General features: G+C 47.1%; 1 protein-coding gene and 1 long non-coding RNA gene across 7 annotated transcripts in view; one reads left to right on the top strand and one right to left on the bottom strand.

Moving 5' to 3' along the window:
• Positions 1-26,990, top strand: part of LOC144116115 (uncharacterized) — a 42,635-nt gene that overhangs the window by 9,432 nt on the left and 6,213 nt on the right. For 3 of the 6 annotated variants that reach the window (XM_077650797.1, XM_077650795.1, XM_077650794.1), the window contains exons 3-5: positions 8,890-9,026; positions 19,095-19,206; positions 21,188-21,334. In XM_077650797.1, the coding sequence (XP_077506923.1) occupies positions 8,890-9,026; positions 19,095-19,206; positions 21,188-21,334 (396 nt within the window). Of the gene's footprint in view, positions 1-8,889; positions 9,027-19,094; positions 19,207-21,187; positions 21,519-26,990 lie in introns of all 6 variants that reach the window. The other 3 variants (XR_013311741.1, XM_077650798.1, XM_077650796.1) reach the window with 3 other exon arrangements.
• Positions 19,217-26,187, bottom strand: LOC144116116 (uncharacterized). Its single transcript, XR_013311742.1, has 3 exons — positions 24,485-26,187; positions 21,260-23,720; positions 19,217-19,458 (listed from the first exon to the last, which is right to left on the bottom strand). It is a non-coding gene; the product is annotated as an uncharacterized LOC144116116 (long non-coding RNA).

Here is a 26,990-nt window from a genome sequence, read left to right as displayed (position 1 = left end):
TGAAAATTTCAGGCTGGCTCCCTGGCTACTTTGAACCTCATTTCGGCGCATTTACTGGCCCCCCTTTTTTTAAACCGTACACTCCTTGCCAGTGGGAATGGTGTGCATCAAGGCATCCCTACGCGTGTCTAGTGTAGCTCGGGATCCTACACGTGCCTGAAACGAGACTCCAAAGGAGGTTACATCTTCAGATACATTTCACTACACCAAAGTGCCTTGAGAGAGTGCTGCTTCCAGTTCCTAAAGCAAATGATGATAAAACTCGTACAGCGGCTTCCAAATGCCTCGTCTGCACCTCAGTGGCTGCTTGCCATATATCCCGGTCACATAGAAAGCACGAAGAGCCATGAAGGCATACTGAAACTGCTTATGCCTTTCTTGTGGGGGATCCTTCATCGGGCTGGAGTCGTAAATGAAGCAACTGTAAAGAATTAGCGTGCACTTGATCACATATTGCGTTTGAGTTTATGGCATGCAGTGGCATCGCACAGAGACTCTTGTGGCAAAAGCCCCTCTTCACACCTTGTGCAAGGCGCACTGAAAATTGTGTTACATTTTCTAATGCTGATAGTGCATGCCCTCCTATATGAACTTGACAAAAATCAGACGTGCAACAAAAATGAAGCTGCACTCGCTAATAGAGATTCCATGAATCAAGTTCAGTCTACGGCTTCCACTCGAAACAGCGTCACGCTTTAAGCGTGGCTATGTTTGGCCGCTTTTAGCTTCAGTTCTGGGTCTTTTTTTAATTGCAACCAGTGGCAACACTCCCCACCAGTTGTTCTGTCGTGGATACCACACCTTGCTCTATGATGGATCAGAAAGCACAACCATTTTGGCACCATGCAATCTTACTGAGCAGTAACTTCGGATCACCTGCTTGTTAACATCTCAAGACGCGACATGGTGAGAAACTGTCATTATTGCTTCTTCTCGATGTAGTTTTCCCTCAGGCCTGTAGTTATCTCTTTGAAATTTCTTACTGCATAGCGTACTGTACCCTTGAGCTGTCCTTCTCAGTCTACCACTTCATCAGAATAGGGCTGCCATTCTCAAAATGAATGACAGAGTTGACTCTTGGTGTGAAATGCTCAAACTACTGCTCCAATTCACTTGACGTGTCAACCCTCGTAAGTCACTAGGATTGCTGTTTTTCTGCCGAGACCAAGGGCCGACTGTAAGCTGAGGCTCGCAGCTAATCTCGTGGCAGGCTTCCGAACTTCCTTTGAGCAGTGAACTTTGTTCTGACATCCTTGCTTGCTGCCCCTCGAACATTGTTGATCACCACCAGAATCGGTCTGTTCATTTCATACAGTCGTCGTGCTCGCATGTAATTGCATAGTGTAGAAGAAATAACCCGAGTCCTATTGCAGTCAGTTTACAGACTTTAATCTGATTTAAAGTAGGGAAATCGGCTGCACAGGACAATAATTCGAGGTTTCTAAGAATGCTCGGAGTGTGTGTAGATCGAGCGGTAAAAAGACGAGTTGTTTCCTTGATTTCTCTTCAGTGCACCTTTTAACTCGCGCGTGCTTACATGATGAATGAGCACAACACACTTCTAAAGTAGCACATAAGTTGACATGAGAACAGTAAACATGGAATGAACTCTAACCACCAATATGCGCAGAAAAACAGGGATCAAAGGAATGAAATGAAAGTTCGCACGGTCTATGTTCAGAGACACGGCACAAGGTGTAGCATCACCTTTCAATGGAATCGTTCCATTTTGTGGCGCTGCACTGCTGGAGGTTTCACCCACTTTCTAAGCGAGTCCAATGATGCTGCTGGTGCTTGAGGTCTGATGTGGGGTGCAATATCTGGAGCGCTAGTAGTGTGGTATGGTGCCGTCTAACCCCACAGCCAAGTGCCTTCTAATTTGAACGGAGAGCGTGCCCTCCTCTCCCGGCGCAGGTCAAAGGGCAAGCGTACACTTTCCTGTCCCTCTAAAGAATGTTCTTCTGTTCCCTGCCAGTCATCTGGAGAGTCATCTTTCTCCGCACTTGCTCCCAACTCACGACATGTGAGTAGCGGGAAGCTGTTGTCTCTGAAGAGATTCTTGTCATCCTCAGTGGTCTGAAGCCACCGTGATGGCTAAGGCAGCAACTGCCAGTTCATCGAGCTTTGCACTGAAGCCGCCCACAGCGATCACATTCGACCGGTCATCGGAATGATCAGCCTGGATGCTGGACTTTGACGATTACCGCCACGCATCCGGTCTCAACAGGCAAGACCAGGGACGCAGGCGCAAACATTACTCTGCGTGATGGGCCGCCAAGCCAGATAGATGTTCAACATGTTCACTCTCCACTGAAGACGCGACGAACTATCACCTTGTCAAGGGAAAGTTTGACTGACACTTTGTTGAAAGAATGAAGTTGACGAATCAGCATGCTTCAACTTGTGTGAACAGGAGCCCACAGAGACAGTCCACGAATACATCATTCTGCTCTACAACATGCCAGTCTGTTGCGATTATGGTGAACTGCGGGATCGATTAATCCTGGCCGTTTCATTTTCGGTCTCCGTGACAAAAGACTTTTGGGAGCATTCCAGCTAGATACTGGCCTTACCCTCGTCAAAGCACTCTCCAAGACTCGACAGAAGGACTAAGTGCATCATCAACAATAGTTGCTTCAACTTGCAGGGCGGGGAGCCCATTCATCAAGACAGACGGCGCTGCTCTGGATGCTGTCACTCGCACAAAACACCAGAAACAGAAAAGTTGCACATGACCAGCCATCTTCGTGAAAACGAGCAGCTAATCTTGCAGCTACTGCGGGGGAACGCCTCATCCTTGGCCTTCATGTGTGGCTAAATTCGAGAAATGGTCAACGTGCAAGAATAAGAGACACTACGCTTGCATCTGCAGAAAGTTTGTCTAAGGACATCTCAGCACTTGACTAAGAAACCTTGGTGCTCTCTTGGTGCACTCACTCGCATCTTGGTGCTCTCAATCAACTAGCCGCTGCTCAGAACATATGGCTCGTGGAAGTTGGCATCAGCGGATTTCGATTGGTTGCGAAGGTCTACAAAGGGCTCAAGTGTCCATTCTGCCAAATTCCTCTTTCTCCGGCATACCAAGCGCTGACCGCTTTTAGCACACCGATAAGGCAGTTCTGTTTCACAATACTTCTCTTTGGCACCATGTCAGCGCTGAAATACTTTCAAAATCTTGTCCGAAACTCTCAGCGGATTAATTGGAGTGGTCAGTCACAAGGATGATATTGATACATGGCGGCTAGAAGCAGCAGTAGAAGGAGCAGAGGTAACCTGCTACGCAAGGAACCGATGGCTTGGAGTAGACTCTCAGCACACAAGCGCACACCTCAGCGTCGTCTTCGTTACCAACCACTTCATCGTCCTCCCAGCGTCCGTAGCATGACCCCCCCTCGCGGCAAAAGCACTGTCCCAGTGCACACTACACAGGCCAGCTAGACGGTGAGTTGTAAGGTTTGAGGCGGGACACATGGACGATGTCGGTGCGGGGTGCAGCGGCCGGAGATGGCGGATGTAGCGGGGTGATCTCGTACGTCACCGCGGTCACCGGACGTACGACCCGATAAGGGCCTGTATATCGGGGGAGCAGTTTTTCACAAAGGCCCACACGGCGGGAAGGGATCCAGAGTAACACAAGGGAGCCAGGAGAGTAGGTGACTTCAGGACGGCGACAGTCATGACGTCGTTTCTGATTGACTTGGGAGGCCGACAGCCTCTGGCGGGCGACAAGACGGGCAGCGTCGGCGCGAGCGATGGCGTCCCGAGCGTAAGGACTCGTGGAGGCGGTGGCGGGCAGTACACTGTCGAAGGGCAGCAAAGGATCGCGGCCAAAGAGAAGGTAAAAGGGGGAGAAACCGGCTGTATCGTGACGCGTAGAATTGTAGGCGAATGTAACAAATGGGAGGCTAATATCCCAGTCGCAGTGATGGTCGGAGACGTACATGGAAATCATGTAGGTGAGGGTATGGTTCAGACGTTCAGTGAGGCCGTTCGTCTGCGGATGGTAGGCCGTGGTGAATTGATGACGGACGGAGCAGGAGTGGAGGAGTTCGGCGACCACTTTGGAAAGAAAGCAGCGACCGCGATCGGTGAGCAGGTGACGGGGAGCACCGTGGTGGAGTATGACGTCGTGCAGGAGAAAGTCAGCGACATCAGTTGCGCAGCTGGTTGGGATCGCTCGAGTAATAGCGTAGCGCGTGGAGTAGTCCGTCGCGACCGCGATCCATTTGTTTCCCATAGCAGACAGCGGAAAAGGGCCGAGCAGGTCGAGGCCGACACGGGAAAACGGGTCTACAGGGATGGGAATCGGCTGAAGGTGCCCAGGAGGGAGAACCGAGGGCGTCTTCCGCCGTTGGCACAGTTCGCAAGCGGCCACATAACGGCGGACAGAACGGTATAGACCGGGCCAAAAGAAGCGGCAGCGCACGCTGTCGTAGGTGCGGGAGACTCCGAGATGACCGGCCGTGGGAACGTTATGAAGCTGTTCAAGGACGCTGCTGCGCAGGTGTTGAGGGACCACGAGCAAGAGGTCAGCGCCGTCAGGCCGCATATTGCGCCGGTAGAGGATGTTCTCATGGAGCACAAACGGGGCGAGGGACGCATCACAGCGGTTGGCAGTGAGGCGGTCGATGAGGGGACGTAGCGACGAATCCAAGCGCTGTTCTTGCGCAATGTTGCGGAAGGCCGAGATGGATAAGACGCAGGCGTCAGCTTCGCATTCGTTGGAGGAAGGCGGATCGACAGGGTAACGGGACAAGCAATCCGCGTCCTGGTGCAAGCGGCCGGACTTGTGGACGACACAAAATGTGTACGCTTGAAGGCGAAGAGCCCAGCGCCCCAGCCGGCCAGTAGGGTCCTTGAGCGAAGAAAGCCAGCATAAGGCGTGGTGATCCGTGATAACAGAGAAAGGGTGCCCAAACAAGTAAGGGCGGAATTTTGCAATAGCCCAAACCAGAGCGAGGCATTCCCGCTCGGTGATAGAATAGTTGCGCTCTGACACAGAAAGGAGACGGCTGGCGTACGCAATAACGCGAAGCTTGGTGCGTTGCCGCTGAGCAAGTAGGGCACCAATGCCATGGCCGCTCGCATCGGTCCGAAGTTCCGTAGGGGCTGAAGGATCAAAGTGCGCCAACACAGGTGGAGCAGTGAGGGCACTGATAAGGGCTCTGAAGGCGTCAGCTTGGGGGGGTCCCCAAGAGAACAGGATGTCCTTCTTGAGGAGCGTGGTAAGAGGTCGGGCTATTTCCGCAAAGTTCTGGATGAACCGGCGGAAATAGGAACATAGGCCGAGAAAGCTGCGCACATCACCGGAGGAGCGCGGAGTAGGAAATGAACGCACGGCGCGGACTTTGTCGGGGTCGGGTTGGATCCCAGCAGAATCGACCAAGTGGCCAAGGACCTTGAGCTGACGGCGGCCGAAGGTACATTTCTTCGAGTTCAGCTGAAGACCAGCGTGGCGGAAGACGGCAAGGATGGCTGAAAGGCGATGCAGGTGGCTTTGGAATGTGGACGAAAAAACAATCACGTCATCTAAGTAGCAGAGGCATGTCGTCCACTTAAAACCGCGCAGGAGGGAGTCCATCATGCGCTCGAAGGTCGCAGGGGCATTGCACAGGCCGAAAGGCATAACTTTAAATTGGTACAGGCCGTCCGGGATGGCAAAGGCGGTTTTCTCCCGATCCCGTTCATCGACAGCGATCTGCCAGTACCCTGAGCGAAGATCGATGGAGGAAAAGTAACTGGCGCCGTGCAAGCAGTCGAGAGTGTCGTCAATTCGGGGCAAAGGGTAGACGTCTTTCTTTGTGACGGCATTCAGATGGCGGTAATCGACGCAGAATCGCCAGGTTTGATCTTTCTTTTTAACAAGCACGACAGGGGACGCCCAAGGACTATTTAAAGGCTTGATGATGTTGCGGGCCAGCATCCTGTCCACCTGTGCTTGAATAACACGGCGCTCTGCGAGGGAGACCCTATAGGGCCGTCCGTGAATAGGGCGGGCTTCGCCGGTGTCAATGTGGTGGGCGACAACAGAGGTTTGACCCAAGGGACGGTCCCCAAAGTCAAAAATGTCACTGTAGGAGGACAAAAGGCTGTGAAGAGCTGTAGAATCAGCAGAGGGCAGATCGGCCGCGATCATCCGGGAAATAGTCCTCACGGGAGGGTTGCGATGTAGGGACATTGGAGACGGCAGTCGTTGGGTCAGGAGCCAGGACAGAAACTGTGCAATCGGTCAGTGGGGACAGATCAGCAAGGGAAATGCCAGTCGGAAGTACCTGAGGGGACAGGCTGAAGTTGAGGACATGGAGGCAGGTGCAGTTGTTGGTGATGTGGACAATGGTGTGGGGAAAGAGGACATTACGATTCAGAATCACAGCGGTGATAGGGCAGGCGACGTAGTCTCCATCAGGGACGGGAGGAGAAGGCGACAGAGGGATGTAGACAGCAGTTTGTGGCGGTAGACGAGCAAACTCGGTGGATTGAAGGCGAGGTGAGCTGGTGGAGTCGTCATTGCACAGGGGCAGATCCAATCGAAGAAGGCCTGAGGAACTGCCAATAAGAGCTGAATGGGCGGTTAAAAAGTCAAGGCCAAGGATTATGTCCTGAGGGCACCTGGTCAGGACGGTGAACAGAACGGGTATATGACGTCCGGCAATGCTGACTCTCGCAGTGCACATTCCAATCACGGCAGCGGGGCTGCCATCGGCGACGCGAACCGTGGACATGGCGGCAGGCGTTAAAACTTTCTTCAGGCGGCGGCGCAAAGAAGAGCACCTCCACCAAATGATACGTGGCGGCTAGAAGCAGCAGTAGAAGGAGCAGAGATAACCTGCTACGCAAGGAACCGATGGCTTGGAGTAGACTCTCAGCACACAAGCGCGCACCTCAGCGTCGTCTTCTTTACCAACCACTTCGTTGTCCTCCCAGCGTCTGTAGCAATATTATAGTTTTCGGCCATGACCAAGATGAGCAGAACTGACATCTTGATGCGACGCTGAAGCATCTTGCTTCCTTGGGATTCACCCTGAACCACACAGTGTTTTCAACGTTAATGAGGTGACTTTCCTGGGATGTGTCATCTACCGCCAGTGCATCCATCCTCACCCTAGAAATGTTGCAAGTCGCTTTCTCCGCCAAAAGGCGTAGCTGGAGCCTACAGACTTTTGAAAATGGTGAATCATCTGGCAAGGTTTCTTCGATAATTTCTTGGAAAAAATAGCAGTGCTTCGAGATCTCAACAAGACATCACAGTGGACCTAGGGAGCCTGCCAAGAAGTAGCGTTCATGAACGTCAAAGACCTCCTTTGTTCCGAGAAGTGCTTAGGCAGGTATCACCCAGACTACCCTACAACACTGTCAGCAGATGCACCAGCCCGTGGCTTGGGTTCAGTCCTGCAACAGAAATAGTAAATTGGATACGAGTACCCAGGTGCCCATGCCTCGAGATCCCTAACAAAGCCACAAAACGCACTATGCACAGGTCGAAAAGGAACCGCTGCCACTACCATTGGCAGCCGAACGGTTTGGAAGGATATATCTGTGGCTCCATGGCAGTATGTCGAACTGACCTTTGCTCGCTCTTCTCGGAAAGGCCTCTTTGGATTTGCTGCACCATGAATTCAATGCTTCTGCATGCGTCTAATGTGCTTCACCTACACGATGCAGTGTATGCCAGGGAGAAGCCTTGGAACAACCGACCTTTTGTCCGGGGCGCCCATATCTAGTGACCTGGCAGCAGGAATGCTTACCTAGGACGAAGTCGGTGCCTACGTACGGGCTTCATATTTCTGCCTTCGATTTGATGAAGCACGTAATGAAGAAATTTGCCAGGGTCCTCTGTGGCTCTGTGTGCATGAATGGCCGGAAAAGCACAAAGTTCCTGCTCTTTTGTCATCATTCTGGCAGCACTGAGCAAGTCTGTACGAAAAGAACGGCTACCTGCTATTCAGAATGCACTTGAAAGGGGAAATTCTCGCTCGCCTTCATGAAGGGCACCAAAAAATCAGCACTGCAAGACCAGAGCTGGGCAGTCTGCATGCTGGCTGGTATTATCCACTGAACTCCGTCGAGTCGCCTCTAAGTGTGAAATCTGTGCCAAAACACTGCACCAAAATGCTGAGCCGCTCCTGCCAACATCCGCTCCCAAGCTGGCTTGCAATATGGTGGGGATAGATCTCTTGCAACTTCGTGGCAAGCAGTACTTCACCTGTGTGGACTGCCACTCTCGGTACCGAAGATAGTGCTTTTAGTTTCCACAACAACAGATGTCCTAAACCACTTCAAGAGCTTTTCACTCATCATGGCATTCATGTGACTGGTCTTGGACAAAGGCCCTTAGTTTTTGCACTCGGAGTGTGCAAAATTTGCAAAGAAATCTGGCTTTATCCACATCACAAGCAGCCCGTTACGTCCATAAGCCAATGGGGAAGCAGAGCAAGCAGTGGGAACAAAACACCTGCTGAAGAAGACTGAAGACCCTTATCTTGAGTTGTTGGCCTACAGAGAGACACTGGGACCGACAGTCAAAGAGAAACAGAGGCGAAATTTCAACCTTTGACACACTGCCAGAGAGCTCTGTAGCTTTGTACATCATTACGGGCGTGGCTTTGTGCAGTACGTGTGGTCGGGGCCTTTATGCGACACGCTGTTTGGTGCCATAAGTGTTTGTTCTATCTCTTCTTGTTCTGCTCGTGATGGCTTGGCCATTTTTGCTTGCCCACTTGCACGTTTGCGTTTTGTCGATATAAACCGTCGCTGTGGGTCAATTTTTTTGTTCGCTTGTACGCTTGACTGCGGCAGGTGCGCTGAGGCGATGTTCAGCCTCTCTGCAGTTTTCTCCAATAGTGGCTCAAGCCATGTGATGACTTCTTCATCTGGTTCTGTATCTTGCAGGTGTCCACGTATGGTGTCCAGCAGCTGCAGGCAGCGTGTTGGGCTCTTCATTGTTGATTTCTCCTTCAGTGAGCCTAACGATGTTAGTGACGCCGTCAGGCTGTCCTCTGCTTCTTGTGCAGTTGGGTCCTGATAAGGTAAGGCAAAAAGATGACATTGCAATGTGATCATTGTGTCAACACAAGCTGGAGCATGGAAGATAGTTATAGGTACAGTAACAAATTTACTTTTCCCACACTGTTAAACACTTCTTTTCCTTATTGGCCATTTTTAAGGTAGGTATGCCTTTAATGGTTGCTTCGATTTTCCTGTCTGCCAGGTGCTGTCCATGTGTCCATACTTTTTGTTGGTCTGGTAAAACTCGAGAACGAAGTGGCAGATGCCCCTTAAAGGAGGCTCCCCAGTCAATGGCATTGACCTATTTTCATGAAGCTGAGGTTGGTCCTATTCAGGCATGATTAATCCCCTTTCGTCTGTCACCTCATCAGGTTAACAACATCAGGGAATAATGGTTCGATGGTATTGGTTGCAGTGCCTCCTTTGAGGGCATTTGGCACTTTCATGAGTTGTATCGCACTATAGTAAAACTGTAGCAGTTCACTCAAATTAGGTAACTCATATGGCCCCAAATATCCCACCAGCTGACCGACCAGTATCCTTGGAATGTCTGATCCCGCCTTTTGTCTGCTCAGTCTTTCTTGTCACTTGCCCCTTGGCATGGGCAATTTTGTCACCTGTAGTCCAGCATGTTGGGAAAGGTATGTAATGCATCTCACTGCTATTGCCGCCTGCCATGTGCCAGATAGTACTTATACGGACTTGGTGCAATTCGCAGAATGCTCCTCGCAGCTAAACCAGTGAATTGTTTGAGCTCAAATTTTGCACAGAAATGGCATTTGGTCCGCACAATTGTTTTATGCCACACTTATTGGGGTACTCGCCTGAAGCAATATGAAGTCTGATATTTTCATTGCCTGTGGTGAAGACGAAACGAAACTGGCTGCTCTGTCAGCAATTGCACCCGTGGCGCCATCTCGTTGGTCAGCCGTGAAGATTACGTGAAGGACGGTGTCCTTTGCGGGAAGTTTGAAGACTCTTCAGCAACTGCTTTATCGATGACCACAAAAAAACTTAGTTTGCCCAAAACTGCACTGAGCTTGAAGACTTTCGCGGTACAGCATCCTCAGACCTCCCGTAAAACACTCCCCTGCCTCCTTTGGTGAATCTCCACGTCTGACAAAGGAAACGGTGCCACCGGTGCAGTCTGTGCGAAAATGGCCCGATTTGTTTCATCGTCGCCGCAGATGATGCGAATACCTGACGTTTTCTTATTGATTCAGCCAAGTACCCCAAAAAAATGCAGTATAAAGCTATTCTGCCGACCAAATACCACTTCTGCGCAAAATTTGAACTCTAACAATTCACCAGTTTAGCTCTGAGGTGCATTTTGTGGCGCGCGTTTAATTGCGGAACACGTAGAGCAAGAAAAGTTTGTTGTTACGGCAGAATATCATGTTTTTCGAACTCAAGAAAATATAACTGCTTTCCACTAGCATTTGTATTATGGTAATTATTTTCTTGTACACTTTGTCTTCTCTGAACATGGATTTGTCTCGTACCAACATGAAATTAGGCAACAACTTATCCTGGGAAGTCACTTCCTTTAGGGGCCAGCCTAAATGACAAACATTCATATTGCGTATGCTACAGCAACAACGTTGTTCATCTTACAAGGAATAAAGGTCGGCATGCATTCTGCATGTAGCATTACGTTAGGGATGATTTTTTGGAAGGTTTGCCTTTCTTTTTGTCTACTGCAGAGTTTTTGTGCACTGTCTGGACATACCTCATTTGGCGATGGTGTGTTCCTGGCGCCGTCTTCTGCACCTCCTTTGAACACTGCGTGCATGTGTTTGCACAAATTTCTTCGCATCGTGTTGTCTGGGCAAGAGCACGTGACATTGTGTACACAGATGTGGCATGTCGGGCATGTGAATGCACACTGCTCATTGCAGGTGCCGCTGTGCAATGCAGTAACCACATAGCTTGTGGTTGGGGTGGCCTGTGACCGTACCAGCCACTGTTGGATGCCGGAACTTGCCACATGTGCTGAAGGGATTAATTGTCCAATTTTGTGCCGGTCTCTTGTTTCTTTTTGAAATTTGCCGTCCTTGTTGCGTGCAAGCTTTATGAGACGGTCAAAAATTTTGTCCCGAGTCAACTTGATGAGTATGGAAACCAAATTATCAATCCTCCTATTCTGTTTCCCGTCGAGGTACACATATTTTAGGACTCTGTGGAGTGCCTCAAGCCTCATGTTGGTGTTGATCCCGGCCGCTTTCCGAAAGCATGAAGCCCAGACTTCTGGACGCTGTCCATAGTGCCCCTTGAAGTACTCTTTGAATCTTCCAAGGCCATTGTTCGTGTCTCCTTCTTCTTCACACCATGCCATGAAAGCATCCAGGAGCGTTCTGAATTCGTCCTCCGTTGCTGCTTGCATCACTGTCCGTAATGCCTGGAAAATGTGGGTGCAAGAGAAAGGAAAAGCAAAGTAATGACGTGCTTCATGTTTTTTTGCAAGAAGCAGCACAGAAGCTCCTGCTGCTTTGCATGTGTTTGACTAGAGTGGCAAGACACGGCAGTGCAAGTTGCATTGGGTTTCTCACCTCTTTCTTTAAAGGGCCCTTCAACATATATCAAGCATGCGAGTTTAATTGTTTGTATGCATTGTAAGGACACTATAATGCCTGAAGGCCCAAGGAAATTGTGGAAGTCGCAATGCAGTAAAACCTCGTTGATGCGTTCCCGGTCCATAAAATTTCCTGCTTTGTACGTAATGTCGAGTAGAGTTGCACCATATTTCTCCTCGTTAATATGTTCCCGGATAACACAATTTCCCGGCTACTAAATTTAAAATTTCGACAAATTATGGTTGTATAATATGCGTATTGAACACTGCACATTTACAAACATACAAGTTGGCCGAATGTGAGGGCACACGACATCAGCTGCTGAAATGCAATGCCAGTCATCTGCCATAGTGGCTTCTCTACAGTGCACAAGTGTGAGAAGGTGAAGCACTGCCACTAACGCCAAAAATGAAAACTGCGCGCTAGCATTCGAGAGAGCCCTTTTTGCAGGGATGTGACGTGTATAGGAGAAACGCCGAGGTTTCTTCACGGTGCATAAGGGTAAGGGGCCGAAGCATCTCTGAACTAAAGTGACATATGAGCGGGCCAGGTGTGGAGAATGCAGCTTAAAAAGCAGAAAACCCTTCGAAAGTCAGCCACCATGATGGCTTCCCCGCAGTAATTAAGTGCAAAGGGGCAAAGCATCCGAGAATTACGAGGAAGAGATTTTGCTTACTTTCGTCATTGCTGTCGTCAGACTGTAACCGTTACGAAGTTCCTTCTACGCTTTAGACAGCGCAAATGCGGACTGAATTCTGCGAGCACTGGAGATGGTTCTGTTCAGATGTTGTGCCACAAAATGTTAATCGATATTTTTATGAAGTACATTTATCAATGAATGTCTTTGTGCCTCATTCAACGGCTACATTTCTCGAAATTAGGCAGTTTGGATCACACGTTTTCCTGCGCAACTTTTTAAGAAAATGTGTCAACGAAGTATTACTGTATTTAATGTTTTGATCTGTTCAAGAAAGTATTGTTTCTGACCAATGGTGCCAAATCATAGCGGCGACTTCTAGCAGGGTAAATGATGCAACAGCTAGATTGCGTGCTGCCTTTCTGATTGGTTAGGTATCCAGTGTGAACACAGTTCATCTTTATGCTCAGGAAGTCTATTCAAAATATGATATGTCTGAGTGCTTTAACGTTTTGGCAAAAGGAGCAGTAAAAGCCATTGGAAACTAATAAGAATAACTTTAGGGGCAACCGTTTTTGTTCCCCTTCAAACTATAGTGCTGGCAAGCAGTGCTTTTCAAATTGCCGATACCCAGAAGATAGTGAAAACAAAAATGGTCGGCCCAACATGGCCAGAATTATGAAAAGAAAACCAGAACAGGAGATAGCTTGGGGGCACCAGTGGGAACTTTCCAATCCTATGAAAGCTAAAACGGATTAAAAGAAAACATGGGGAAGCACCCTTTGTTATCTTATTACCCGTGCCCTGTCTGCAAAATGTACCCTAAATGATGGCACGTTAAAATGCATGGCTGTGGGCTGTCCTGGCCTGACACTGACACATTTTCACTAGATTGCCCCATCTTGACTTGGGTTAGAAAACATCATCCTGTCATCACTGCGTCTACTGCGCTTGGATTGTGTTGGGATGCTGTCACACTAACCCGTGACGAGCCTTTCACAAGAGATCACAGCTGCACTGTGTGCAGGTGCAGTGGCAGCAGGTTTTTGCACACAGGTTTTTGCTTCATTTTTGGGTGAAATGAAGTCAAGCGGCACTTGGTGAGCTTAGCATGATAGCAGTGGACGTGAAAGGGTCTTTTTGGGACCCTCCTAGCACTAACAGCTCAGGCACAGCTGCCTATCTGCTTTTGGCCAAGAGCTATACAAGCATGAAACGTGAAAATTTTACAGGCTATATGATTGCGCTTTTCCATCTTGTTGCGTTTAATCTGGCTTCTATGGAATCTGTGATAAAGATATGTGTCCCAGGTGACAACTGGCTTTACTGATGAACATGCCTAGGGTGAGATTGCATCTTTTTGGTAGTTTTGTTCAGGTGTGATAAGATTGCGCTTTGTCACCCTCCACAGAAAGATTTTGAAGGGGAGAAAGGTTAGCAAGGTATGAGTGTCCCATTCCTCTTCTCTGCCACAAGATTTGTTCCTGGAGTGGGCAAGCTTCACCGTGGCCTCTCAGCATGCAGAAACCATGGTGATGTTGCACGCCAGGGGCAGAATTTTTTCTCTGGTCTTTTTTTCCCTTTTCATGGCGTTCACTTTAAAAGTGAAAACGGTATTGACGTCTTTCATGGAAGCGTGCCCTGGCATGTGGGTTGTTGCCGGTTCTGTGTTTGCTGTAACTGGGTTTTTCATTCGCCGATATGTGCTCCGAGATTTGGCGCCATGGTACGAACGTTCATTGTGATGGTCATGTCACCTTTGTTCGTACATTCACCCTTTCTTTTTCTCTCTCCCTTTTCACCATCCTCTTCTCTACTCTTCTCTTCTTTCACCCTCACCTGGAGTAGCATGCCAGACCGACAACCAGGCAGACCTCTCCTGTTACATTGTAGTTCTCCTCCTCCTCTCCTCCTCCTTTGTTTGTACTAAGAGAAGTTTTCTACAAATGGACCCAATTGTACTGGCATTTCAGAATTCACAAGAGTAGGCAGATAGCCCAATACAGTCAAACCCTGATGTAATGAACATGGATATTACGCATTATTGGCTGTATCAAACTCTTCTGAAATATTTGGACAAACACATGTAATTCAAACTTTATACATTCACCGTATTTGGTCACAAAAACAGATATGTCGAACTGCCTAGATCCGAACTGCCCACTCAGATGGCAGATGGCAGTCTTTGCCTTATTGCACAAGTGACTGCTCGTGGTGCGGCAAGCATTTGTGCCATGGTTCGTGCCTTATCTCACGTTTGCTGATAATGCCACTGAAGATGTAGTGGTGTGGACAACTGATAACCAGGCTGTCTGCGTGCGTTTATGCCTCTCGCACCTGTCGATGGTGCTCTTTGCAACCAGTGGCACGGTCGGTTGCAGCCTTCCAGTAGCCGTTCTATTTTCTCATCGACTGTCACGACGATGGTGCAAATGGCAATAGATTCTGGCAACTCGTTTTTCACGCAACACTGCCAGCCTAACTGCTGCTTCATTTGGTGCCATCGTGTGCTGGTAGTGCTGTGCAGGGAAGCAAACCTAATGACATGTGGTGCTCTGGTTTCTGCATTTCTGCATGCTCCAAAGTATCCACGAGTGGCTTTGAAACAATGCTGAAATATCTCGAAAAGGTCCCTCCCTGTTATCATCCTTTCACTGACTAAATTGTGCTTCTCCTGCATGAGGATTTGATCACATTTTAAGTTACAAGTTTTGTCTGCACTGAACTATATTGCGATGTTTTACCTCTTCATTGCAGTCAGGTTTGTCTGCATTCCTTGATGTGTAACGCAAGTTTCTGCATCTTGAAATTTACGTAATATTCGCTAGCTGGTGCATTATGCTGCACATTACAAAAACCTACCCAAGATTTTACATTGTGCTGTGGATACATTGCCTCATTGAACTGATATTGTTTACATCATGTGTTGTCTATGTGTCAACTGTAGTTTATTTACATCTGCATCCAATTTGTTTTGCTTGCTGCATTTCTTATTCAAGCTGCCCAACCACCAAGCCATGCCATATTGCTGGCCTTTTCTTTGCTGTTAGTACCTTTCCACTCTGCATTGTCTATAGTACTCCCCCTTTCCACATTGCACTGCCTATGCACTACCCTGTTGCTTTTTTGTGCTGCCGTGCTTTATCCACTCCCACTTTGCTCCATTATAATTGAAAACCCTCCATGGTGCTCCCCTATTTCTCTTCACCATCACTGCCTGGCACCACAGATCGTGCTCCTTCCTGCTGTTCAGCCTTGCAGCCACCACATTCCTCACCCTCTGCAGTGTGACACTGCAGTGCAATGCTTTGTACTTGCTATAGGACCCCTAGGATTTATGACACGACTGACTGGTTACTTGACTTGGTGGGTCACTTCATATGACCAATGGATCACATAATAGCGAAGAAGCACTGCATTGTTTAGGCATGGCATGAAGAGTCAGGCTTCTCAAAAGTAAAGAAGATCAAATATGTTACCAGAACACACAATATGATTGCTGCCACGAATTCTGCAGCACTATGAGCTCTTCTTGTGGGCAGTTTGACTCCTGCTGTTCATGAATTTAATATTCCCTGACGGGCTACTACCATAACTTTACCTTACTCTTGCCTGTTTCAGGGTTTCCTTAGCCAGAGCGCGTATCACTAGTTGCTGCCCATTTTTGTAATGTCATAACTGGCTCATATGTTGCCAGCTGCAGGCTATTTCTCTAATCACAAGGTGCTCGTTTTGTATTTAAGTTGAGGCTGTTGCGAAACGTTTGCATTTGACACTAGTGCTCCTTATTAGTCTGAGCTTGCAGATTTGTTAGTCATACCTTATAAGTGAAAGCTTGCAGTTCACTTCCTTTGACGTGCTTTTTTATCGCCTCTCTCCAGTTTTTGTCAATGTGCCAGGCACATAGCAAGCGTAGCTCTGCGTCGCCCATGACAGCTGTCCAGGCGTTGTAGAATGCAGGTGCATCGTCGCTCATGAATACACGAGCTTTTAGTCCTCCAATCTTGTGCTTGATGGCGGCGAAGAAGGTCTTCATCGCCTTTTGGTCGATGCGGTTTGTTATGCAAAAAGCGACTGGGAATCCTGCCCCGAATTCGTCGACGCACAGCAGGGTGACCAGCTGGAAGTCATAGCCTGTGGAATAGAGTAGCGATGAAATACTGTGAAACGTTGATGCGTTCCCAGTTCATGCGATTTCCCGGTTGTTACGCTTGAAATCGCAAACATTGCCCATGTGAATTTTACCCATTCATTTTTTTCCTTTCACGGTAAACAAATGCCATCGTCGGCCTGAAAGAATTGTCAATGTTCCTTCTACAGTGTTTTCCTGAGCTCTGCTTGAGGCATGTTTTCAATGAGTTTCGTTATATTAGTTACACTATTTTGTATTATTTGTTCTTGTTGTGGTTGGTATTCTTCCTTTTTGTCCTTGACTTCTGTATATTGCTATGTTTATAATCCCCCTACAATAATGCCGCATGGGCAATGTAGGTATATGCATAAATAAATAAACATTAAAAATGGCCCCTTGGATCTTACACTATATTTTTCCCGGTTAATATGTTGCCGGAAAACACAATTTTCTGGCTACTACATTTAAAAATTTCGACAGATTGTGGTCAAATGTGGTCAAAAGTGAAAGGAGGCGAAGTTTCTACGAACAACAGCGATGCACTTATATACGAATGGGCCGTGTCAGGGAAACGAAGCTTAAAATGCAGAAACACTGCTACAATCAGCTACCGCTGTGTCTTTCCCACAGTACTTGGGAGCAAAGGAGCGAAGAATCCGAAAATGGCAAGGAAGAGATTTTGGTTACTTTCGTCACTGCCATCGACGAACCGGATGTGTTAAAAATTTCCTTCTGCCCTAAAGACAGTGCGAATGCCGACTGAATTCAGCGAGCACTGGGATAGGATCTGTTCAGCTCTTGTGCCAAGAAATACCCATCGACATTTTTAAAAAGTGAAATTGTCCAAAAATGTCTTCTTATCTCATTCAACAGTTAATAAAATCAGGCGGTTTGGCTGATATGGTTTCCTGGATAATAAGTTTCTTCTTGCAATTAAAAAAAACTTATCAACGAGTTTTTACTGTACTTTTTCCTTTCAGAGCAGGGGTAACCATACCAGTGTCATTATTGTTTTGACGGTTTTTACAGAACATACATGCACTGTGCACCACCTGTAGGATCCTTGCAAAAGGCCATGTAGCAGTCACATTCTAAATTGCGCTCAATCTAAATTACACTCAAAAGACAATTGCCACTTTTCATTCATCACCAAGTATAGCTGCATTCACACAAGCACTTCCTATTGGTTTCCTGTTCCTAGTGATTTCTTCCACTGTGGTGTGCAGCAGAAAATCTCGAATACAAATATTTAAGTTCAACCTAAGAGCATGATGCAATAACGTTAAAACAACCCCTACGGTCCCTTGTGGTCCCATGGGGCACCTTGTTACCATAACACTGCTTTATTACAGATCATCCATATTGATTGTTTACTCTAATCAGTGACCCTAATTAAGTATTCGTGCACTGTAATCCACCTACTGTATGCCACCGTGGTGGCACATTGGGTAGGGCGCTCGGCTGCTGACCCGAAAGATGTGGGGGTCAAACCCGGCTGTGGCGGTTGAATTTTCATGGAGGCGAAATTCTAGAGGCTAGTGTGCTGTGCGATGTCAGTGCACGTTGAAGAACGCCAGGTGGTCGTAATTTCCGGAGCCCTTCACTGCGGCATCCCTCATAGCCTGAGTTGCTTTGGGACGTTAAACACAATACACCAAACCAAACCAGTTCGCCTACTGTTGTGAGATGCTCATAGAAGGCCTTCGTTTATCACCTGAACAAACTTTTCTAGAGGTAGTTTGCTCGGCTCCAGACCTCGAGGACAGCAGTTCGATCCACTTGACCATCTTATTTCTTTTCAGCCAAACTGCTTTTTTGCATCACTGCCCTCTTGACCAGTCAGGATTTTTCAGTCATGATTATGCCGAGTTTTCCACCTAACGGGAGGTTTAGCGGTATCGCGTTCATACATGTAAAAGACAGAAGTTGCAACGTTTCTCTCAGCACATTTTAATTTCCCACTGTCCTCAGCTCCAAAGCGTTGCTGTATCTCATGGCATGTGCGAACTCAACTCCATTATATAGCTTCATTAATCTGGACCACCGACGACAGTTGTCTGCAGCTTTTGTCGAAAATGTGTGGGCCTGCAGGGCCAGTGATCACAAGAATGGCTTTTCACAAAAACTTGATACAGTTAACATTTCGTAGGGGAGCCCTTTGCTTCAGCCACTGCTTGACAGTGCAAAAGCATGGAGTCCAGAAAATTGTATGTGTGTAGACTGTTTCTGTACTCTGGCAGTGGCCGCTGTTTTTCAGAGGGCTCGCCAACTCTTGCCGGAGAGGTTCTATTGGATGAGGCCGTGTGATTGCACAGCTACTCCACAAAGTCTGCCATTCTCTTGGAACAAATTTTAACAAGAGGAGTGCTCAGGCGACTTGTCCTGCTGAAATACACATTTTCGGGCAAACTTCTTGTGTGGGAGCTCAATGTTTTTATAAATTTACTTATAAAATTATTTCATCATTATACATTGAATTCACATACATATTGAATCCCATTGTTACAAAATGAACTCTGATTTGTTGGACAAACTCTTTGTAATTTTTAATTTCATTTTTTTCCCAGTGGTCACTTGTCCATTTTTATGTATTTTTAATTTTTAAACAGTCTACAATATTACGCGCAGTCTCCTCTTTTTAGCCCATATTCCAACTGCATATGTAGACAGTGTCTTTTGCTCTGTACTCATACTTGCAAAGAATTTCTAGTGCTTACCTGTTGTCCCGTGTGTCCCGTCTATACAGACACGGTCCGGCCCAATGGTTCTCAGGAGCTGCTGCTGTGGTTCCGTCATAAGTACCATCATAAAGTCTGGCGTGTTCAGGAGGTCACTTTCTTGCCTGTCCAAGGCATCGGGTAGGTCATCAACATTTTGATGTTTAAAAAAGATGACGGGATTGTCCTCTTCTTTTTTCATTTTGTCCACCCACATACAAACACTGGTGTAATCGTCCGCATGAAGGCGCTCGGGGTGGCCGATGTTGTTGTCCCTCATTATATTATATAAATCCTGCCTTGTTAACAGATGAATCCTGTTGAGCGATCCATCCATTTGGTCTCTCACACTATCGAGAACACGGTCCAGTGTGACTCCTTCTCTGAGTTTGGCTTGCAAGAATGAAGGAAATGATGACAATGTATTAAAAAAGTTAGGAGAACTGCTTCATTTAGCTATTTACTAAAATGTAATGAGACCAGAATTCTAACATGAGGGTCACTTTAGTGGCTGCAAAATGGGGGGAAAAAAAACATGCAATTGTAACATGAGGGTTGAGTTAGTGCATAAAAGAAAAGAAAACAAACAGGAGCGCAATTTGAGGAATGACGCTACGGTGTATGGAAACATAAGTTGAAGTTTCAGAATTACATTAACAAATGGCTTGCACGTGCCCTTTCTGTTTCAAGAGAGCTATGCAAAAGACTATCAGAGAAGGCTGATATGAAGAGAAGTACAGAGTCCCAACACGCCATCACTGCATTGGCCATGTACTTCAGATGCCTCATCGTAAACTGCTCCCGGTCTCGACCATGGCGAGTCGTGCCTCTGGAACGGCTGTGGCTGTTCTCGGCAGCATTTCAAGGGACCAAGAAATGGTATATACTCAGGTTAAAAGCGTGCGACCAATCGGTATCCCAGCACTCATCAGAGGTCCATAAAAATGATTAAGCTAGCTTCATTAACACCCAAGTTATCGGTGATTAATAATGGTGCTCCTCCTTGCCCCCTCAACTCATGCATCAACAAAACAGGTCAGGAGTGCACCCCCTCGATGCCCCATATAGCTCTGCTTCACCCTTGCTGCAGGATAAAGAGATGTGCTGACAGTGTAGAGATTCTGAGCAGACTGATCTTGTTCTTCACAAAACAAATTAGGAGAACGCAAAGGCAACAAGAGAGAGAGGGGAAGCAGAGTGACTAGGCGTTTTGATGGTTCCCACACTGAGCGGCGTGGATGTGCCAGGCATCTTGTGTGACTGACCCACAGCGGCACCAGTGCGTCCCGTTGCTTCCTCTCATATTTTTGACAGATACATGCGGTTTCTACTTTATATAAATCGAATGCAGTTGGCCATTAAACGGATATAGTGAACTCCCCAGCGCCAAACTATGCCCGTTCGGATGGCAGGTAGCAAGTTTCGTCGCACTTCACAAGCGACTGGTGGTGATGCGGCAAGCGTTCGTGCCAAGGTTTGCACTTTTATCTCACACTCGCCTGCAACGGGGCGCGAGGTTGCAGTCCTGCAGTGAGCATGCGTTTACGCCTCTGGCATCCTCCGGCAGTGCCATCGAAGCAGCAGCGCACGTGCCTGTAAGCTTGCAGTAACAATCCTGCCCTTATGTCGCCTGTCGCAGAGGTGGTGAAAACAGCAAGAGCTTTTGTTCTGACGTACCGCTTTCCACGCAGCAGGGCTGTGATGCGGGGAAGCCATCGTAGCCAGTGCTTAACCCTTCGTTTGCGGTGCTGTGCGGGGAAGCCAACCTAATTGGCGCGCGGTTTTCTGTCGCCTTTGAAAAAGCCAGGAGCACCTTTGTAACACCACCAGAACCAGAGAAAACGTCCCGCCGTTTCTCTAGTAAGGCTCGCCAAAATTGCTGGCCCTTCAATGACTAAATTACACCACTGTTTTGCACGTTTCTGGTGAAATTTTATATGATGAATTTCAGCTATAGTGAACTATTTTACAGTTCATTACTTCTTCGCTATAACGAGGTTTCATTGTATACCTTTACAGAGCTACAGGAAGTTGTATATTTTTGCCATTTGCGATTTCGCATTATACACACGAAAAGGGCCTTTCACTTGTAGACCTTTCTGATGCCCCCCCTTTTTTTCAGATTTGCGCTACCCCAGATGCCCAATGATAGCATTGCTCATCTTTGAAGAAAGAAGGATAATTATTCTCTTACCAGCAATGGCAGCTCTCTCCGTGTTGGACAGCAGTGAGTGGCACAAGCGGAAGTCATGGCCCCGATGCGTGCTTTGTAAGACAACTGTTATGCCGGTCTTCCCCTCTGTCACAGTCATTCCAGCAAAGCAGACTTTTCCACATTTTGCACTTCCTTGCGACTTCATCATTCGCTGTCCTGTGCCTAAGAAACATATGCAGAGTTAAACAGCTGCTTATACGTGTGTGCCACAGACAAGTCCACCTAATCAGGCAGCAAGGTATGTTGCTCGGCTAGTTCATTTGGTTACAGTCATTCTAGAAAGAGCACACTGGCAGACGATGGACAGGACGAGGAAAAGGCACAACTGTGCTAAACTAACTGCTTCATTTCCAGAGGCACTGACCTACACCTTTGTACTTGGATAGAAAGTTGACAAACAAAAGAATGCAGAGCTCTGTGTGTGCGAGGTTATCCAAAGATTTAACAAGGCAAGAACAGCATGTGATTCCACACTTTTTAGTCCTTCACCACTAGATGCTTGTTCGCAAAAAAAAAAAGCCGTCCTGTCTATGGATGAGGCCTCCACCTGCCATGGTTGGCAGGTGACAAATTGGAGAGAAGTAATCCCTTGTCCTTTTCATGTGGTAGCACTATGTAGGTCACTAGCAAAAAAGCCGTTGTGTTTCTTCTGAAGCCTGGTGGTGCCTTGGTGAATGAGAACTGCCGGTTTCACGGCAGCTGCAGCCACGTGGAAAGGCTGAATCCAGGCACGCCAGCTGCAGCTAAGTGTAAAGGCAGAAAATGCATGGCGCCACCTGCCACTTAAATTATCTAAAAAATTGTCGAGCGTTCCTATGCTTCCTATGCGAAGTTCATTTAATGATCGAATTGGTACTAATTGTTTTTCTTTTCCTATCGTTGTCACCACTCACACAAGATGTTACATGCCCAGAAAATTATGCCTCCCCCCCCCCAATTTGTCTGCCCTTGTCTTTTGTGTGCATGACAATAATGGAAAAGGGAAAAAACGGCGGTGATGCACATTGTTATTGGGTTGTTCTGTGTTTGATAACCTTGCACATGCTTAAGTATGCCTTCTTTTGCTTGTTAGTTTTTTGTCACAGTATAAAAAGTGTGCATTGGTGCCTTTGGAAACAGTAGTCCAACAGAGTTGTGCCTTTTCTTTGTCTTGTTCATTGTCTGCCAGTACCGCTCTATGTAGAACAACCGGGCAGTTATATTTTTTGCTAACAAATGGCTCTCATCCATTCATGCTAACTTGCTTTTGACAAACTGGAGGCATAGTTTGTTGCCTAAAGGGAGTAAATTATTTCAAGCTCCTTGTGGGTAACATGAAAGGAAGGTCTGCTAATATCAGTTTGTCTTGGTGAATTTCTCTTGCTGGAAGAATGTGATCTTTAAAATTATAGCTTTATGTTATGCGACATTGACTGCATTGCACAGAAGACTTGTGCGTTTTATGGTGATTCTAACTCGGGTAATGGTAATTCCAAGTTATGTACCAGTGAGAGCAGTGGTTCCTTACTAGCTATTTGTGCATGGTTTAAGTACTATCAGCTCATGCTTTTGGAACGTGGGAAATGTGTACTTAAATTCTGTTATATAACTATGTGGGAAAGCTGAGTGTAAAATTAAGCTTTCTAGATGCTTCATCTGAACTGTGTGTTGAATGATAGCTAAAACAATTCAAATTTTCTATTGCTGCAGCCATCACCATAGCTCGCAGTAATGTTTCAGCTGGGGTGCAATTACTTATTAGTGTCCTTATGGCTGCAAAGGAAAGCCATACAGTTTTCTCAGAAGCTTCTTGGCTGGAAAAATTAGTTTGCATGTCTGGCTTGGTACCTTGATCACCATTGGTCCAGGGGAGTTGCTGTACCAGGATGGCTGGCAGATGGAAGTGCAAGGCCAAATTCATCAATTCCAAGTGTAAATGGCTTTCCTCGGTAGCTGTACATTGCACTCAGGTGGATGCGAATTGCAGTTTACTCATTTATTGAAATCTACTTTAGCTTGGGGTTTTTGACTTCGTTACACAATTACTGTTCTGTTTTTTAAGTTGTTCATTATTTTGCCAATGACAAATTTTTTGTACCACCGTGAAGCTTCTGGGAAAGCTGTGTAGGTTTCCTTTGCATAGCTGTGTGGCTTCGCTCAGGTCGATAATTGCTCCGTAATTAAAATCTACTCCTCCTAGCGGGTTTTTCGTAAGTACTGGTTAATAATGCCCCAGACACTGCGGTTATAGTTAATTTTCTTTTGATGACAACAGTTGCTTTTTTGAACCGTAACAAAGTGACTTAGTGCTGTACATTACCTCTTGAAACAAAATGGCCAGAGCGATGGCATTGTAGGTAGGTCACTTTTTTCCCAGAGGGTTGACACACCCTTGCACTTCTTTTGGATACGAAGCGGCTGCGGGTGTCACTTTCCAGTTTCTCCTTCCAGGTGTTGAAGGCTAAATGGGGAAATACAAAACAAGTGGAAGCCATTGCTTTATTGCACCTGCGTATATAAAAATAGTCTAAAAACTGAAATATTGTGGAACTTAATTATTGGGGGCCTTTTGCTATACCTGTGGCATTAGGAGTTGGAGCACCAGATTTTTAGGTGTCCTTTTCTGAGGGGTACCACTGCATAGAATTCTGCATATGTAAAGACTATGTACATCAGTTTCTTCTGACATGTATTTTAGCTATTAGGTCCGTTCGATTCGCCTGCACTCCCTGAACTAGTTCTCTTCGTGCTGCACTTCGCCATTCATTTCACGAGTGCAGCCTAGCGCCCTCTGCACGTCACCGTTCGTTTTAAGCAAGTGCAGACGTCATGCAGGTCTAGTTCAGCTAAACTCTGCACTTCCTCGGCTGGCAGTGCCGACTTCGTGCAGTAGTTCAGCTGCAGACAGCATCATGGCAGCAGGCGGCGGCGGCATGTACGCGATGGTGAATCGCGTTAACACGTTCATTATTCCTGTGACTGGTGAAGATGGCCAACCTGTTTGCGCAGAAAACGGGCACTCCTACTGTTGTTCAAAAAGTGCAAGACTATTTCGATGCACTTTTGCACACATGACACAGAAACATCAAAACGGTCTGCTAGAGAGTACATGTTGCATTGCATGCTCAAGTAACTCAGAACTTTGAGGCACGTTTCCCTTGGGTTTATTTGCGGACGGCCTCCCATTGGGTGCGGGAAAAATGGCGATATTTTAAAGCTACCCACCACAGAATCAAACCTGCTTCGTGAAAGACGGGAAAGACGCTTGAACTCGAATCCATAATATTTGCTGACAACGTCCTCGCAGTACCGCGGTACACGGTTCCTTTGTAGCCTCACTAACTTCGTTGCAATCATGAACAAGTCGTTGAATTCCTCTTTGTCGCTGTCGGAGTCCGCAAGGTCCATAGCTGCCTGCATGGCAGTAGGCAGTAAGCCGCAGTTCATTTTTTCTCTTCCGCACAGTAAACACACACGAAGCAGCGCGGCGACCGACGTCCAAAGAGCGCAGGAAGAGCAGAAGGCCTGCACGACATCTGCACTTTTACGTTTGTTTCCAATCGGCGCTAGTGTCGCGCTAGGTCTGCACTGCTGTACTGGCGCTGCATGAGCACGGCACTTTATCTGAACTGACATGAACTGGTGCATGTCCTGCAGGCCGAATCGAACGGACCAATTATTTCAATGGCCAAAATGTGGATATGATGTCACATTTCAGATTTCACAATATTGAGGTTATGTCATACATGCAAGAACTGTGATACAGTGGAGACCACTTAAAACATGACCACTTATAGAGCAGTATTGGATATAATGCGGTTTTTGCCGGGCGCCAGTCTGCCTATCGTGGGGTTCAGTGTGCAACTGTACTATTTAAGTGAAATACTGGTTATAACGCGGTTTTGGAATCGACTTGGCGAACGTGCGGAACAGCAAGTGTGCTTCTCTGCGTACCACTAGGGCTTCTAAGGTGCGCTGCTGCTTACTCCCTAAAAGAAACACAACAACCAGTTACGCAGCAGTCGAAGTTTGATCCGGCGGGAATGCAAGTGCATGAATTTTTACCATGAACGCTGATGCTCTGCTGCTTAGGCTACAATTTTTTAATTCGCTTTCGAGGATTTTTTCAGTTCGGTGGAAAATGAGGTCATTCACAGTGCCGTGAGGAGGCAGCGACAAGCCAAAATTGTTCTTTTTCTTTTCCGGCTGCGCTGATAACAAGCCCATGCAGAGTTCCACGGCAGCGCTCGCAGTAATCTCCACGATTGCACTGCGTGCGGTCTGCTGTAGCAATAAAGTTTCTAAATATTACCTAGAGGGAAAGCTGGCGCCACTGTCTATGTGAGTTTGCGAAGGAGCCACGAAAGAGCACTTCATCCGCAAGGGAATGCCGGGAAGACAGCAAGGTGCACTCGGCTGGGCCCTAAAACATGACTACGACTGCAGGAATACAAATTTTCAGAAATTGTATGTTGCAAGGAAGCATTGTTTTGCAATCAGTATGTCCTGTAATAAAATATGCTTAGTGTACATTGCAAAAGCAAACGATAACCGAATTTGATCATGGCTAGAGAAGGCCGCCAAGTGTAGCTAACTGTGGAAAATAATTTTTGCGTTAAGAGACACACTTTTCGCATCCAATATTCTTTCAAAAAAGTAATAGCACTTAAAATACTGCGGTTTAGAAGCTTCTGTTTTCGTGTTATGAAATATATAAATGTTTCGTTGGTGTAGTCTGCTATTGCAGGGCGTGCCTTATGTCCGTGCATACAATACTTGTTCGCTCCATGAGAAACTTGCCCGAGCCCCCGCTTTTCTATGAGAAACTAGTTTGCGCATACTACGTGCCGGCTCTCGGCATGTCCTGGCAGCGTGCTTACAGATTTTGCCAAGAAAAACGTAATTAGGAAGCGAGACCTCTCCTACGACAAGTAAGTTACGGCCGTGATCATGCTGACACGTGCAACATGCAGGTATTTGTGTGAAGTGATTCTTAAAGTGGAAGTCATTCTTGCATGCAATTGCGGACATCGCCAGTCTTCGAAACCAATTAAACGCAATCCTCGGCGAGTACGGTTATCATAAGTTGCGCTTGTCGAAGTGCTTAATTTTGTGCTTTTGAATTGCCTCCAAGACTCCTATGAGAAATGTGCACAGTGGTCACATAAGCGGACTGTTGCGTTATTTCACACAGAAAAAAATCTTGTCCCCTTCTCTCACATTTCAACACACAGGTAGCACAGGTTCCCGCTGAGCAAAACCCAGCTTGCTGCACAAACGGCTCCCAGTGAGGGGGTGACCGGAATGTAGGCCTAGCAGGCACCACGCACTGTGCTCAGCTCCCTTCCAGTCAAGCGCCTTTCGATGCTTCGGATCTCAAGTGAACTGCATGCGTAGCTGCAGTGCACAACCACAAGGCTCACAAAACATCAGTGAAAATTACAGTAGTGAAAGCAAAACTGAACAACCAAAAAAATCCAATCCGTAGCAGTCAGCAAGCCACTAGATGTCAATCCATTTTGCTGTCTTCCCAGCATGCTTCGGGCGTCCATGGTGGATGAAGTGAAAAGCCGCCAGCTTTCCCTCTAGGGTACACTAAGGAACTCTATGGCTGAAGCTAATCTAAGCGTCCAGTGGACTGAGTGGGTTGCTTTTTGTTCAGTGATAAAGCGTTTTTGAATGGGAAACTACCAATGTGGCATTTGTCTTGACCTGAACAAAACGTTTTTGC

The sequence above is a fragment of the Amblyomma americanum genome, chromosome 1 (assembly GCF_052857255.1).
Source record: "Amblyomma americanum isolate KBUSLIRL-KWMA chromosome 1, ASM5285725v1, whole genome shotgun sequence".
NCBI lineage: Eukaryota > Metazoa > Arthropoda > Arachnida > Ixodida > Ixodidae > Amblyomma > Amblyomma americanum.
The sequence above is the reverse complement of the archived record's forward strand: the minus strand, read 5'-3'. Positions and strand labels throughout refer to the sequence as shown.